We start from the raw sequence: 17435 nt of genomic DNA, 5'->3' as shown, positions 1-17435 counted from the left end.
ACTAGGGTACAGCTGTAACATCTGTCAAACTAATGCTGTTTTGTAAACTGATATGTGTACAAAGTGGGCCTGATTCTGCTTTCACTTATACCACCATAATTCAAGCATAACATGACTAAGTAAATGGGTTTATATTGGCACAAAACTGGAGTAAAGCAGAGCAGAATCTGGCTTCAGAACTGAACTAGTTGCATGGTGACTTGTGCTAGCACTTTTCAGTGGCAGTGTCAGGCAGGTGAGAGAGGCACAATGCAAATAATACAATGATTGTGACCGTGATGTGCTTTCACTGCATTCAGTGGCACTGTCTTGCCCCAGTGAACAAGGCGTTAACCTCAGCTAATCTTAACAGCAAACCTAATACGTTAGAGTTCTGGTGTCCTGAGATCAATGCCTACCAATATTGTCTGACTGTGTCCTTGTATTCCCCCATCAGTCTGTATCCATTTTTTATCTTATCTTATACTTAGATTGCAGCTCCCTTGGGGCAGGGACCATGTCTTTGTTGATCGTTTGTACAGTGCCTAGCACAATGGGGTCCTGGTCCATGACTGGGCACTACAACAATACAAATAATCATCAGCTCTAGGAGGGGCTCAAGGATCCACTGTCCTGGCACAGGAGCTTCGGGAAGGACTATAAACCAGCTAATTGGGGAGACTGGCTGAGGAAAAGTTAGAGGCACCATCCCAGGCCAATAGGAATTGTTTGGGGAAGGGTTTGGGGGCTTATGTTAATGTGTTGTGATTTCTGTTTCTAAACATTCCCCCTTTAGGAAAACCCCTTGCTTACTGCACTGTTTTTGTTTCTGCAGAGTCTTTGCACCATCTTAAGGTTCCATAGGTGGGGAGAGGCTAAGGACATTTATTAATTATTAAAAGGCAGTTAGTTAGCCACTGAGTATAAAGTTACAGAACAGTGAACATTTGAAGCAACCAAACCAAACTCCTCAAGATCCTTAAACTTTGCAAGGGAAAAAGAGGTGGGGTTTGAAAATTCAGTCCATGCCCAACATTTTTAGCCTGAGCCCTAGTTTTAAGTACAAAGGACCAGCTTTTCAAAGCTGTTTAGGCTGTCTCATGGAATTTTCAGAAGTATCTCCGACTTTTGAAATGCCATGAGGCACCTACTTGCATCTTGAGTAGTGATAAGCAAAGTGTGTTGCCCTCAACATTTTTTTTGCTGAAAAATTAAAATTCTGGTTAACTGAAACATTTTGTGGATTTGTGTCTAATTTGCTGTGTTGTTTTGGTAACCCCATCCCAACCTCCACAAAACAAAAACCAAAAACCAACCCACCAAAATCACACAACCAAAAATGTTTTGCTTTAGACATTTTTGAAAGAAAATGTTTTAATTTTCAGATTCAAAATTATTTTTCTTAGATTTTATTTCAATTTTAAGAAGATTTAAAAACCTTCAATAATTAAACAAAATGTTTTGCTTGAACCACAACTTTTTAAAAAAAAAATTCAGTTTAGAAAAAAAAATCTGGTTGGAGTGACCTGAAATGAATTTGTTTTCTTTTTGATCTTTTGGTTCAGCCACTGTATTAGAAAAATCAGTTATTTGCACAGTGTAAAACTACAAGTGCCTTTGAAAATCTGGCCCAAAGCTCACAGGAGTTAATGAAACAATCAAACCCTTAGCACTTACTAGATTTTTAAAAAGTTGCAAAGGTAAATATCAGGCAAGGATCTGTTGGCTCATGTTGTCTCTTATTTATATTTCATGCCAAAAGAGTTGAACACTGGAATATTTGTGGTCATATCATGTATTTATGATTGCACTTTACATGTCTTAAGGTCAATATGCTGTTAAGATCCTAAGGGTTGGATGAGATAAGGGTCAGAAAGCTGTTAAGATGTGATATGCTAGGTATTTAGATTCAATTGTAAATGAACTCTGCACCCACTGTAAAGTCATTCAGTCCATCTGCCCTTGGAGCATGTTTGCCACTTCCTGAGTGCCTTAATCCTGAAAAATGCTCAGTCCTCCACTGATCCAAGGGAAGTGTGCATACTCAGCACCCCTTGAAAGGGAAAGTGTGCTCCAAGGAAGGATAATAAATGTATAACATGGGGTCTCACACAGGTGTCTCCATGTTTCTATCAATCTTCTATCTACAGCTCCCATTGCCACAATATCTGAGCACCTCACACTCTTTAATATATTTATCCTTCTGTGATGGAGAGAGGTGCTATAACCCCATTGTATCAATGGGGAACTGATGTGCAGAGAGGCTAAGTGACTTGCCCAAGGTCACACGGGAAGTCTGTAGCAGAACAAGAAAGTGAATCTGAGTTTTTCAAGCCCTAAGTTACCACCATAACCACTGAGCCATCCCTCCTTTTCTAAATGGGATTGGAAGTCCAGTTAGATTTGCCCCTGTGTGGAAAGGACAGGGAATTACTGACCTATGATCTATATCAGGGGTAGGCAACCTATGGCATGGGTGCCAAAGGTGGCACACTAGCTGATTTTCAGTGGCACTCACACTGCCTGGGTCCTGGCCACTGGTCCAGGGGGGATCTGCATTTTAATTTAATTATAAATGAAGCTTCTTAAACCTTTAAAAATCTTATTTACTTTACATACAACAATAGTTTAGTTCCATATTATAGACTTACAGAAAGAGACTTTCAAAAACATTAAAATGTATTACTGGCACACGGAACCTTAAATCAGAGTGAATAAATGAAAACTCAGCACACCACTTCCAAAAGGTTGCCAACCCCTGATCTATATACATATATTACATATTAAAACAAAATCTATCTGATGGATGTTCAGTGGCCTATGTAAAATGAGTTTACTGGTCTGAGCCCAGCTCTTAATGGATGTATGTCTGCACCACAAAACCCACCACTGCATTAGGCACTAATTCATTGTTGCCAGGCTCATCAGAGGCACGGAACACTGAATATGGCCAGGTGATTAGAGGTGATCACTCTAGTTCAGGGCTGAGGCCCAGTGGCCAGGCAGTGCAGAAGGAAGCTTGCACTGCTCCGTGCCTGGTTTGAGTCTGTTCTATGGCTGAGCAAGCAGGTCCTCATGTCTGCTGAAAATACAGTGCCTGCAGTCCATTGCCTGTTGGAGATGCTTCATCTGAATTACAGAAACTCATCACTAACCCTTCCTCTGGGTGCTCCTTTGAAAAGGCTAATTGCTCCTTCAGTCCCTTATCACAGAGGGAAATGAAGCCTAAACACTGGGTTCCAGGATGAGCTGACTGCAGGTTAAACAATCATTCATTGTATTTGAAATTGGTTAGGGATCTGCAGTGATGTGTCCACAATGTCCCTCAGAGCCCCGTCCCCCTGCTGTCATGGAAAGCAACCTTTCAGGACCATGTTTTGATTTCACACCAAGTTGCTTGATTCTTGCTCAGCTAGGGCAATGTAAACCTCTTTCACGATGCACTGGCAACAGCGCCACTTGCTGAAATCCAAGCATCAGTGCACTTTGTGCCTGTCAAGATGAGGGAGTCTTATAAATAGATATTAAATGGCTTGATGTGATACCCACATGCCGGTAAACCCTTGTGAGACAGGGCTCAAGAGCTTTACCACTATGTCATGAAAACTCACTCAGAGCAAGTAAAATGCCTGACCTCTGTAGCAAGTGTCTAACTGGTAGTTTCACTCTGTTGCAGCTGCGCCATGGTTGGCTGTTGCAGTGCAAGTTCCAATGACCAACACAGAGTTCCTACATAGGTGGGTGAGTGAGGGTTGGTACATCTATATGCATACACTCCAATCCACACACCTCTACACTTCATGGCAGGAGAAATATTAAAGGGCCAGATCTGTAAATTGTAGGACGGATAAAATAACTTGAATTTATTCGGAGCTTTGAAACATCATCTTACAATGCAGTGCAGAGCCAGTTCCACCACCACACACTGAAGCAGCATTGCAAAGCTAGAGTCACAGTGTGATAATTCAGGACATGGGACAAATTTTAAAAGTTTTGGCAGCCCTGGAAGAGGGAGGAGAGGGTCTCTCTTATCTGTGTAGGACCTGGGGGAGACTGTCCTCCCCTTGATGCTTCTGATCCTCAGTGATCCCCAAAAGAGAAGGATATCACTGCCCTCCATTGGGAAGCCCATCAGTATGGGTTTGGGGTTAAAATAATCTTCTCCATTTTCCAAAGAAAAACAGCCATCTCCCCATCTCAACACCCAGAGCCCCAGTACACTCATCACTGTGACACACACCAGGACCAGAATGTATGTCACCATGATAACCACACAGACAATAGCACATCCAGGACCATTGTACCCACCATGGCCATAGCAGGCCTGTCAGCCTCCGTGCCTGCTAGCTCCAGATTATCTAGGTTCTTACACTATGCCCATCACTGTGGTATCTGATGCTATCCAACTGGGCCACAGCACTCGTAGCATGAGGCCAAACCTTCGTGTATCAAACCAGCTGTACTTTTTGTAATGCAAATGGTGTACTTGTATTTAGTCGCTTTGGTGGAGCTGGAAGCAGGAAGTGGTGCGCCCTGTCCGGATACCACAGACAGCATCCAATAAGGACACACGTGGATAATGGTGAACGAACTGACCATGCTTATCTATAACCAAGAAGAAGGGGTCTGGAGCTCCTCCCTACACCTGCTCCCTTAACTGCTGGAGCAGGGCTCCACTGTTGTCTCTGACCACGTGGAAGCCAGAATGTTCCAGAGAGCCATTCAAGTGGCTGTTCCACTGGTCACATTAGTATGTCCATAATATCATGGAAGCTAAACTTTGTTTTGTTGCAAACTGAGGAACACATTATGTTGAGAAATGCACAAACAGACAAAACACAATATGTGGGCACGCATTTGTCAAAACAGAAGAGGAAAAAACACATTACACACACACAGCCAGGAACATGCATGTGTGTCCTATGCGACACAAAACACACACCTCCACACACATGCTTACTCAGATCAGAATGGGTTTGACACTAGAACTGCGTTAAAATGCCATTCCTGTTCTATTCCATCTAACTTCTCAGACAGTGTCCATCACTGACAGTGGCCCCCCCATGCTTCCATTTTCAGTGGCATACCCAGTTCCTCGTGTTCCTGTATTACATTCCAGGTCACAGCTCCCCGCCTTCCACAAAGATCACGTCTCAAATTGCTTTTGAATAAGCCTCTCTACTGGCAACGTGACAGCAGAGACATCTTTAACTGTAAGCGTGTGATTTAATAAGTTACACTGTCAAAGCAATTTTTCCCCAACAGAATCCAGCTGGCTCAGGAAGTAGAGATGCCATGTGTGCTTTAGTATGGGGTAGTCTAGTGATGTCAGTGTTAGATAGCAGTAGTGTAAACAAAAGCCAGCCTGCCTCTGGAATACACTGTTAGCTTCTAGGAAATCAGCACATGCGCAGATAGATCTTTGTTTTCTGCAAAATAGCATAACAGACAAGATGTCCCCAGGTACAAAAGCCAAGGCACAGGCAGGGCAGAAGCAGCCAATATGTGTCATCTTGACATGTATCTTTAAGAACCACAGGAAAGGGTTTTTATTCTATTCTATTTAGGTTTTAACATTGCACTTGGCACCATAGTTACTCAGCTCCTTCCAGTGATGCATTAGGTAATGTGACAGTCACGTGTTAGTTCTCTCATCTTCTCCCCAGGGGAAGAAATGTGGGAAGTTGAGTGTCTCATTTGAGGTCCATGTCAAAAAAAAGCATCTTGTACATGGAGAGGAAGGTGGTGAGGTTTGTCATGGTCCCTAGTTCCTGGAGGAATTCATTCCCCCATAGTCTTCAGCCAGACTCTGAGAAAGCTCCTAAAAGACGGAAATCAAACCAGGCCAGAGGTTTGAGCTGGTTCGGGTGCCTATCTGAAGCTTAGGCACTCTTTGTGAGGAGCCTAGGCCCAACCAGTTGAAGCTCGCTACCTGCCTCCCTACCTTTGCTGTGAGAATTCCTCCTCTAGCCTAGCACCCTCTTTTCATCAGCAGGAGTCTATACAAGGAAGGATCCAGTGCCTCCTCACCCTGTTCTCTGCTGGCAGCAGGAGTCTTCCCTTGGTGATCTTTCTTAGGTCCAGATCCTGAAGTCTTTGCTCCATTTATATTCAGTCCTTGCTCTCCTTGACCTTTCGATAGGAGTTTTATCTGACAAAGGTTTTCAGGGTTTGGACCATAATTATTTTAGAAATAGTCACTGTGACCTATGGGCATTTAACCTATTATCTCCTATCAGAGCACTTCACAAATAATGAATGTACAGACATGTTATACCCCATTTTCAGGGAACTGAGCTACAAAGAGATTACACAGGAAATCTGTGGCAGAGTCTATTACTTGAACACAGATCTCCTGCGACCACATCAGTACATTAAACACAGGAGCATCCTTCCTTCTTTAGCACCTGTCATCCAGGAATTACACTTAATAAGCAAGTCCATGGTGCCACTCATTACCATGGGGAGTGGAATGCTACTGTAGCAAACAGCATAAAGGTATGATTGCATCTGAATTCAGGGTCACTGACAACAAACTTTCATCACCTACCTGATGGGCAGTGACTGGATCCTGGAGAGTATCATTAATAGTAATGCATTTTGTGAATTAATGCCTTTTTGCTGGGACCCCTCTGTGAGAATTACTGAGACTTCATCTGCAGGTCCTGATCTTGAAATTGCTAGAGCTGCTGTTAGATCCATACACAGATTCCCAACATCCTGGGAACATTTAGCTATCACTAAGCACATCTGAGGTCTCCTTAACTAATGATCATCTGATGTGACAGCTACTTGCCTCTTTTTCTTGACCACAGTCATGCTGTGGGCATCACAGGACAGAGCAGAAATATGGATTATGTGGTGCAAAGCCAGGTCCTGCGGAGCAAATAAGTGATCTACTGCACTTTGCCAGAACAATGGCTGGTGTGTGCTACAGCACCCCAGCCACCCCCTAGGAGGCAACAATGACAGCTCTAAGGACACCACAACCAAAGCACACTGGTGTGGGGTTGTCTGCTGCCTCTTCTGAACCTATTATACAGATACATTTAAATCTCCAAGGTTTCCAGTCTAGCTTAGTGTGACCAGACAGCAAGTGTGAAAAATCAGGACAGGGGGTGGGGGGTAATAGGCACCTATATAAGACAAAGCTCCAAATATTGGGACTGTCCCTATAAAATCAGGGCATCTGGTCACCCTAGTTTTGTATTAATATGGCTGCCAGAATCAGAAGAAGGCAGTTGGCATCTTGCGGGATTCGAATACAGGGATAGCACAGAAAGGGAGTTGAAACATTTTGGTCCTGCCCAATGCTAGCAGGTAACATCTGCACAGCTGCTTTGCCAGAGCTGACACAGCTAACAGGATTTCAGCATGTTTGGACAAGGGAATTCTCTCTTTCAAGCCCAGAATAGTTGTCTGAGTCAAAAGATTCCATAAAAGGAAGAGAGGCCTCTGAGGTGAAACCGTGAGCTTTGTCTAAATGATACATGACTTCAGCACAGTTCTTTGAAATGATTTAGCTCCAGCTGGATCTGACTAAAAGAGAGAGAGCATTTGCTCCCAAAAGTGGGACTCCTTCATTCATTCATGTGGAGGCTCAGAATAGTTAGGTTAGAACATACAATTTAAGACCCAGATGCTCAGCTGGTGTAAACTGCTGCATGACTACGCCCATTTACACAGCTGAGAGTCTGGCCAGGGAAATCTATCTATATATACACACACATTTGCTGAAAAGGAAATCTGTTAATAACATGTCTTAAGGGAGTTCTCCTCACAGAAACCCAGCAGCAGATTATCCTAAAATGTATTTTATTTCTTTGTACATTTACAATGCAATAAAGAAGAGCCTAGTATTTCTTAGGAGGAGTTGGTAGAACCACATATAGTTAAAGTTGACCAAACCTTTCCAATCCTGTTTTCAGTTGTTTATAACTTTGCCAAACTGTAATTATCTAGGCTGAAATTTTCCAAACCAGGTGTTTGCCTCAGGCTTTCCCCCCCCCCCCTTGAAAAGTTTCAGCTAAAATGTTTCATGTTTCTGAAAACAAAAGCGGGGGGTGGGAGGGAGGAAATTGTTTTGCCCATATTAAAAAGTTTTTACAACAATTTCAATGAGAAGTTCTAGTGTCTCCATGCTTTGGAGCAAGATCTTGAAACCTGGCAGGGAAGTGGGCTGTGTGTTAGGGATTCATCTTTTGCTGTATCCATAAGAAACCATCCAATTTTTTTTTTAAAGCATGCAATCATGTAATTAAAGACCTCTAATACATAGGCACAAAGGGGATGAATTAAGCTTGCCCAAGCAACCTTAATTCTGGCATTCCCTAACTTCTGAGTGTTTGACTTTGCAACCTTTTAATGTCAATTTTGTATACAATTTATCACTTACGCACACGCACACACACACACACACAATAGACCGTAATATTCAAGAACAATATGGAGAGCTAAGAAAGACATTCAGACAACTTTGAAAGTCTCTGATGTTTTGCTGGTTTGTGTCACTACCTGGAGATTGTGTCTACAAGCCTTTTGAGACTGCTGAGGAGGAGTTAACTTGCACCTCAGATATTTGTCTAGCTGGAATGTGGGTCAGGGGAAGGAGTTAACTACAACAAAGTCCTTTCCTGCACCAGGAGAGGGTATCTCAGTGGCTGTTCTGGGTGATTACACACTGATCTCCAGGCCCACCGGGGCCAGGCGCAATGGAGGACTGGCACTGTCTGCTCGTCGCCAGCTGGAATAGCCTGGTAATAGCATGAAATTATGTGCTCGCTTCAGGTAGCATGACTGGATAGATTCCATCAGCTCTAGCTCCTATAAAGGCTTGGACATTAGAAAGCATTTTATCTAGAGAAGGCATGCTGGCCCAGCTCTTAGCAAAAATTGTCATTGTGCTCTTTAACTTCCACCAGAGATGCGCAGTTGGAACAGCTCAGCCAGAGGACAGCGCTTCTCATGATTCAGCCAGGGCCGCCCAAAGAATTCAGGGTACCTGGGGTCTTCCCCGCCGCTGAATTGCCACCGAAGATCCGGCACTTCAGTGGTGAGTCCCGGGGCGGAAGGACCCCTCGCTGCAGGTCTTTGGGATACTTCAGCGGCGGGTCCCGGAGCGGAAAGACCTCCCGCCGCCGAAGACCCGGAGCAGAAGAAGCTCCAGGGGCCCTGGCCCTGCGAGAGTTTTCTGGGGCCCCTGGAGTGAGTGAAGGACCCTGCTTCAGGGGCCCCTGTGGGGCCCCGGGCAAATTGCCCCACTTGCCCCCACCTCTGGGCAGCCCTGAATTCAGCTGTTTAGAACTGCAGTGTTGGGAATAGGTATAAGGTTCTGGATCTCAGGTCCTGTCAGGGATTTAATCCCACAGCATTCTAGCAATGAGCAAGGGAAAGTTACCCCTTGACGGGATGTACACATGTCTCTGTGTGTGTGTGGGGGGGGGTTGTGATATGTAAAATAGGTGTAAAGAGATAGTAACTGATTAGGTTGATCATGACTAAGGCATTGGCTACACTACAGAGTTGCAGCGCTGGTGAGGGGGTTACAGCGCTGCAACTTAGGATGTGTACACACTTGCACAGCACGGCCAGCACTGCAACTCCCTGGTTGCAGCGCTGGCTGTACACCCGGTCGAGCCTCGGGTGTAGAGGATCCAGCGCTGGTGATCCAGCGCTGGTCAGCAAGTGTAGACACCCACCAGCGTTTTTATTGACCTCCGTGGCATAAGTAGGTATCCCAGCATACCTTAGAAGCCTCTCTGGTAATCATGCAAACTCCACTGTCCTGGGCTCACCTGACCCCTCCTTTAAATGCCCCGGGAATTTTAAAAATCCCCTTCCTGTATGCTCAGCCAGGTGTGGAGTGCAATTACTCAATCAATCAATCAGCGACCATGCCTCCACGCACCAAACGAGCCCAAGCATGGACCAATGCGGAGCTGCAGGACCTCATAAGTGTTTGGGGAGAGGAGGCTGTGCAAGCACAGCTGCGCTCCAGAAGGAGAAATTATGATACCTATGGGCAGATATCGCAGTCCTTGATGAGAAGGGGCCATGAACGGGACGCGTTGCAGTGCAGGGTCAAAATAAAAGAGCTGAGGAGTGCTTACTGCAAAGCTCGTGAGGGAAATCGCCGCTCAGGAGCTGCCCCCACAGCCTGCCGTTTTTACCAGGAGCTGGATGCCATACTTGGATGTGACCCCACTGCCAATCCGAGGACCACGATGGAGAGTTCAGAGCAGGGAGAAGTGGGGGAGGGTGTAGAGGAAGCCGACAGTGAGGCTACTGGCGTGGAGGGAGACACCCCGGAGTCCCAGGAGGCATGCAGCCAGGAGCTCTTCTCAAGCCAGGAGGAGGCTAGCCAGTCGCAGCAGCAGGAAGTTGATGGTGAGGAAGAAACTGAGGATCGTGCTCGGGGTAAGCAGATTTTTATGTTTTGGGAGAGGAGGGTTTGGGTTATGGCTGCCTGCATGCATGCCTAAACGTGGAATAGCCCATTGATTTGCTCTATCACGTCTCTGTAATCTGCCTCGGTAATCTCTTGAAAAGTTGCAGCAAGAGCATTTGCAATTTGCTTTCTCAAGTTGATCGGGAGAGCCACCGTGGTCCTTGTCCCGGTCAGGCTAACTTGTCCGATCCACTGTGCAGCGAGGGGTGGGGGGACCATGGCTGCACACAGGCAAGCTGCATAGGGGCCAGGGCGGTATCCACATTGCTGTAGAAGACCCTCCCTCTCTTCCCAGGTAACACGCAGCAGTGATATGTCTGGCAGTAGGAAACCCTGGTGAGAATTTAGGGATACATGAGTGCAGGGCGCCAGGTTCGCGTTTCCCCAGCCCATTGCGCTCTGTTGTTTACCCCCCCTCCAAGCATGTAGCCAGCCACGCGGTGTGCTCCGGTGTTATGCACCCCCCTCCCAGCAGGCATCTAGCACCGCGGGGCACTCCGGTGTTCCTCACCCCCCTCCCAGCACGTAGCTAGCCCCGCGGTGTGCTCCGGTGTTATGCACCCCCCTCCAAGCACGTAGCTAGCCCCGCGGTGTGCTCCGGTGTTATGCACCCCCCTCCAAGCAGGCATCCAGCACCGCGGTGTGCTCCGGTGTTATGTACCCCCCTCCAAGCACGTAGCTAGCCCCGCGGTGTGCTCCGGTGTTATGCACCCCCCCTCCAAGCACGTAGCTAGCCCCGCGGTGTGCTCCAGTGTTATGCACCCCCCTCCAAGCAGGCATCCAGCACCGCGGTGCGTTCCCCCCCCCCACCAGCAAGACGGCGTGAATGCGTACCAAAGCCCAAACCCCTCCCTCCCCCCCGGCCCAGCAGCTCACCACCTTCCTGTTCACTACTGTCCTCTGTTCAGGATACCAGCTACCTCCTGTACCCATTGCAGATAAATCCCAGTGACCCATCAGTCAATTCCCACTCCCAAGGGGAACTCGGGGGAAAACCACTCACCCCATTGCTCGCCGTGACTTTAGCTTCCCTGCCCTCTCTGTGTTATGTGAGGTATGTGAGAAGGATGCCACCAAAAGTCTAAAAAGTCCTTCACTGTGTGATAATAAACAATGTAGCCTCTGTGTATTACATGGTTCTATCTCTCTTTTTTCTAGCGACCTTGACTAATGCAGCCAGATCACCGGCCTCACGTAGATTGCAGAACTTGAGACGAAATCCCAGAAAATCAAAAGAGGAATTGATCAAATCAGTTATGAGTCACTACAACAGAGAAAGTAGGAAGACACAGGAATGGAGAGAGAAAATGTATGAATGGAGACAGAGTGTACATGAATGGAGGCAAACAGAAAGCAGGAGAAAGGAATTGTCTGCCAAAAAAACCACAAAGCAGATGATAAGCCTCCTGGCTCGCCAAACTGAGTCTTTCGAGTCTCTCGTAGCCATGCAGACAAATATGTACCGTTGTAACCCACAGCCCTCCCAAAGCCCTCTTTCTTGTTCCCCAGTATTTCCACAAAACAACTTTCTCCAGCAGCCAGTTTCTTATTATCCCCAGCTGCCCCCGACACGTGTACGATCACCTACCAGCCCTGATAACTATAATTCTTACCCTGTTCACTCCACCCCCATTACCCTGCAGCATAGTAATCCTGAAGTGCAGCAGACATTGAATAGTGATCAAAATAGGACACATTCAAACCTGTGAATGTACAGTCCACCACCCCGACCCCCTTGCCTTTTATGTACTGTATGTTGAATAAAGGATTTTTTTTCTTTTTCACTACGTTATATTATTGCTGGAAGTGGTAAATATTGTGCCCCAAGGTACAGCAAAGCACATCAAATGCACCAAACATTACTGTTGGCTCTCAGCATCAAATTGCTCCCTTAAAGCATCCCTAATCCTTGAAGCCCTTTCCTGGGCCTCCCTATTAGCCCTGCTCTCTGGCTGAGCAAACTCATCCTCTAGGCGTCGAACCTCGGAGGTCCATTCCTCACTGAATCTTTCACCCTTCCCTTCACAAATATTATGGAGGGTACAGCACGCGGATATAACAGCGGAGATGCTGCTTTCCCCCAAATCTAGCTTCCCATAAAGACACCTCCAGCGGGCTTTCAAACGGACAAAAGCACACTCCACAGTCATTCTGCACCGGCTCAGCCTGTTGTTGAACCGGTCCTTGCTCCTGTCAAGCTTCCCTGTATATGGTTTCATGAGCCAGGGCATTAAGGGGTAAGCAGGGTCTCCAAGGATCACAGTGGGCATTTCGACGTCCCCTACTGTTATCTTGCGGTCTGGGAAAAAAGTCCCGGCCCTCAGCCTCCTGAACAGGGAACTGTTCCGAAAGATGCATGCATCGTGCACCTTTCCAGGCCATCCTGAGTAAATGTCAGTGAAACGCCCACGGTGATCCACAAGTGCTTGCAGAACCACGGAGAAATACTCCTTGCGATTAACGTACTCTGATGCCAGGTGGGGTGGTGACAGAATAGGAATATGCGTCCCATCTATTGCCCCTCCATAGTTAGGGAAACCCATTTCTGCAAAGCCATCCACAATGTCCTGCATGTTCCCAAGAGTCACAGTTGTTCTTAGTAGGGTGCGATTAATGGCTGTGCAAACTTGCATCAGCACCATTCCAACGGTGGACTTTCCCACTCCAAACTGGTTCGCCACCGATCGGAAGCAGTCTGGAGTTGCCAGCTTCCAGATTGCAATAGCCACCCGCTTCTCCACTGGCAGGGCAGCTCTCAATCTCGTGTCCCTGCGCCGCAGGGTAGGGGCGAGCTCAGCACACAGTGCCATGAAAGTGGCTTTTCTCATCCGAAAGTTCTGCAGCCACTGCTCGTCATCCCAAGATTGCAGGACGATGTGATCCCACCACTCAGTGCTGGTTTCCCGAGCCCAAAGGCGCCGTTCCACGGTGCTGAGCACGTCTGTTGCTGCCACAAGCAATTTAGTGTCTTCACCGTCAGGCAATTCAATATCATCGTCTGACTCTTCACTGTCACTGTCACTCTCACTTTGCAGCTGAAGGAATAGCTCCACTGCCATGCGTGATGTGCTGGCAACATTCATCAGCAAGGTCCTCAGCAGCTCAGGCTCCATTTATAACAAAAACTGCAGAAATCACGCTGCAGAATCACAATGCCACCAAACTGCTCGGAATGTGTAGCAAAGCACCACGGGGCGTTGGAACAGGAAGCGGAAAGACTCGCACATTTCCTTCCCCTTCCCACAAGCCACAGCACCAAAATGGGATGAGGTGCTCTGTGGGATAGCTGCCCACAATGCACCACTCCCAACAGTGCTGCAAGTGCTGTAAGTGTGGCCACTCTGCAGCGCTGGCCCTACACAGCTGTACTAACACAGCTGTAACTACCAGCGCTGCAAAACTGTAAGTGTAGCCATACCCTAAGTCTACCAGTGTATTGTGTTTTCCCAACTGCTCTATTCCCTGCAGCTCTCTTCCCTGTCATGTGTGTATCCATCTTCAGTGATTCTGGATACAAAAGGGAGAGACTGAAACAACAGATTTAACAGATGAAAGACCCACCCAAACCATCTGACTCTGAGAATGGCCGCCCGAATCGTCTCCACCCCCCGCCCTCCCTGCATTAAGTGGATAAGTAGAGGAGTACTGTGGAAATCCCACTGACCATAGTGTGAGTGCAGAGATACAGGGGTGAGTCAGCAGCTCCAGAGCCCTCTCTTAATCAGAGTAGAGATCCAGAATGATCTTTGCTCCACTGTCATGGCCACTGACCCCCAGCCACAGAGACTTAGGTTGGGCTTTTCATGGGGATGGAAAACACATTCATAGAACCTACCCAGTACTTTTGTGGGAGAGGGTGAATCCTCCCTTATTGCCCCATATTCTACACCTCAACAGGGGCGGCTCCAGGCACCAGCACTCCAAATGCATGCCTGGGGCGGCAAGCCGCGGGGGGATGCTCTGCTGGTTGCTGCAGGGTGCCTTCGGCGGCTTGCCTGCGGAAGGTCCGCTGGTCCCACGGCTTCAGCGGACCTCCCGCAGACACACCTGCGGGAGAGGTTCGCCGAAGCAGCAGGACCAGCGGACCCTCCGTGCTTGGGGTGGCAAAATGTCCAGAGCTGCCCCTGCTCCTCAAAGCTACCAGCAGACTGACCCATCTTCCACAGCATATCTCCCTTGCCTGTGGGTCAACTACAGAACAACTCAAGTTGCTGCCCCATGTCGTTTAAGTGCCTGTGAGCGCCTTGTCTCCTTAGCATGCCAAGCCACTGGCAGTGTAACAAACCCGTCCTTTAAATATGGAGATTGCAATGGTACATGCAGCCACTCAATGACCCAGGGGCTAAAGGAGCACTCACGGAAGATAAGGCCATTGCAGAGAAGCTAAGTGGATTCTTTGCACTTGTCTTCAGTGCAGAGGACGTAAGAGAGAGTCCCACAACTGAGCCGTTCTTTTTGGTGACACATCGGGTGAACTGGCCCAGATTGAGGTGTCAGTAGAGGAGGTTTTGGAACAAACTGATACATTTAACAGTAATAAGTCACCAGGACCAGATGGTATTCATTCAAGAGTTCTGGTGGAACTCATAGCTGAAATCACAGAACTACTAACTGTGGTATGTAACCTATTGCTTAGATTATAATAGGGTCGCCAGGAATGGCATTAGATTTGCTGGGCCCGGGGCCAAAGCTGAACCCTGTGTCCCACTGCCTGGGGCTGAAGCCGAAGCCCGAGTGCAGGGCTCAGGTTACAGGCCCCTGCCTGGGGCTGGAGCCCTTTGGCTTGCCCCCTCTCCCCCCCTGTCTGGGGCGGTGTGGCTTGGGCTTTGGGCCCCCCAACTCAGGGTGTCAGGCAAGTTCAAGCTTCAGTTCCTCTCTCCTGAAGTCGTGTAGTAATTTTTGTTGCCAGAAGGGGGTCATGGTGTAATGAAGTTTGAGAATCGTTGGTTTAGATTAAGGCCCAAGAGGCAATCCTGAGTACAGGCTGATAAGCCTAACTACAGTACCCGGCAAATTGATTGAAACTATAGCAAGGAACAGGATTATCGGCCATCGAGATGAATGTGATATGTTGGGGAAGAGTCAACATGGCTTCTGTAAAGGGAAATCAATTAGAATTCTTTGAGGGTGTCAACAAGCATGTGAACAAGGGTGATCCAGTGGATATAGTGTACTTGGACTTTCAGAAAGCCTTTGACAAGTTCCCTCATCTAACACTAAGCAAACTAAGCAGTCATGGGATAAAAGGGAAGGTCCCCTCATGGATCAGTAACTGGTTAAAAGATAGGAAACAAAGGGAAGGAATAAATGGTTAGTTTTCACAGTGAAGAGAGGTAAATAGCGGGGTCCTCCAAGGATCTGTACTGGGGCCAGTGCTGTTCAACATATTAAAAGGATCTGGGAAAAGGGGTAAACAGAGAGGTGGCAAAGGTTGCAGAGGATACAAAATTACTCAAGTTAGGTAAGTCCAAAGTAGACCACGAAGAGTTACAAAGGGATCTCACAAAACTGGATAACTGGGCGACAAAATGGCAGATGAAATTCAGTGTTGATAAATGCAAAGTAATGCATCTTGGAAAACATAATTCCAGCTACGCATACAAAATGATGAGGTTTAAATTAGCTGTTACCACTCAAGAGAAAGATCTTGGAGTCAACATGGTTAGTTCTCTGAAAACATCTGATCAGCGTCCAATGGCAGTCAAAAGAGTGAACAGAGTGTTAGGAATCATTAGGAAAGGGATAGAAAATAAGGCAGAAATATCTTAATGCCACTATATACATCCATGGTACACTCACATCTTGAATACTGTGTGAAGTTCTGGTCACTCAATCTCAAAAAAGATACACTGGGGGGAAAAGTACAGAGAAGGGCAACAAAAATGATTAAGGGTATGGAATGGCTGCCATATGAGGAGAGATTAATAAGACTGGAACTTTTCAGCTTGGAAAAGAAATGACTAACAGGTATGATATGATATGATAGAGGTCTATAAAATCATGACTAGTATGGAGAAAGTAAATAAGGAAGTGTTATTTACTCCTTCTCATAACACAAGAACTAGGGATCACCAAATGAAATTAATAGGAAAATCAGTAATATTTGGGTACAAATCAGGCTGCAAAAGAAGCATGGCACTTTGCAAAATGTTTTTGTTTTCCTGCAGTTAAGCGGATCGGGCTGCACTCAGGCCTAGTTAGAAAAGCTTTCTGTCCACTCCAGCTGCAGAGACAATTAGTACGGTAGAAAGCAGATAGATAGGGGACTCGTGCTGGAGAACTGAAATGCTTTAAAAACAACACACCTGTTGGAGATCCCATATCAATAAAAGAAAAATGCAGCTAAGCTTGCAGACTGCTGGCAGGGAAAGCTCCCACTGGCTCCCATAACAGGTTTGAATTCCCACGTTCCCCAGGATCAGGCCTCACACTGATGATTTTAAATTACATTAAACAAAATATTTGGGGAAAAAATCATTTCCTCCTTTACTTACCCACCAGAGCTTTGGGTTCCCACTCAATGGATGAAACTCCTGCACAGACTGCCCACAACGTTGCCGGCTGCAAAATGGCTCAACAACTTTTCGCTGGAAGAAAACCATCCACAGTGACCATCCCCTGGAAAGCAGCTTCAAGCAAAGAAAGAGAGTCTGAACCCTCTCCACACACAAAGATGTCATTCTGATGCTCTGGTGATTGGTGCCATAGAAATACCTGGATAGAGAGAAATGCTATAGTGATATTCTTAATTATAGGTGAAGCTAGCGATATAGCTTGTAAAAGGGAGATCATTGACAGCACAGGAGACTCTCTACTCTCAGTTCTGTTGCCCAGCATCACAGCAGCTAAGAGCAGCAATTGCAGGGAAAGTCCTGCGTGGTTGTTGCAGCTCCGGGATGGAAGATGCCCAGTGTATATGGAACGTTAATTTAATTTGGCTGCCAAACTCTAATAAGTCTCTATTGAGCATGTGCAAACTGTGATTTTTCAGAGGCCAAATTTGGGCACT

General features: G+C 46.8%; 1 protein-coding gene across 1 annotated transcript in view; it reads right to left on the bottom strand.

Moving 5' to 3' along the window:
* Positions 1–17435, bottom strand: part of LOC115654583 — a 115097-nt gene that overhangs the window by 1082 nt on the left and 96580 nt on the right. Inside the window, exon 34 of the mRNA XM_030569017.1 lies at positions 16921–17140. Within this exon, the coding sequence (XP_030424877.1) occupies positions 16921–17140 (220 nt within the window). The remainder of the gene's footprint in view (positions 1–16920; positions 17141–17435) is intronic.

The sequence above is a fragment of the Gopherus evgoodei genome, chromosome 7, assembly GCF_007399415.2.
Source record: "Gopherus evgoodei ecotype Sinaloan lineage chromosome 7, rGopEvg1_v1.p, whole genome shotgun sequence".
Lineage (NCBI taxonomy): Eukaryota > Metazoa > Chordata > Testudines > Testudinidae > Gopherus > Gopherus evgoodei.
This window is presented reverse-complemented; position numbering and strand designations above follow the sequence as displayed.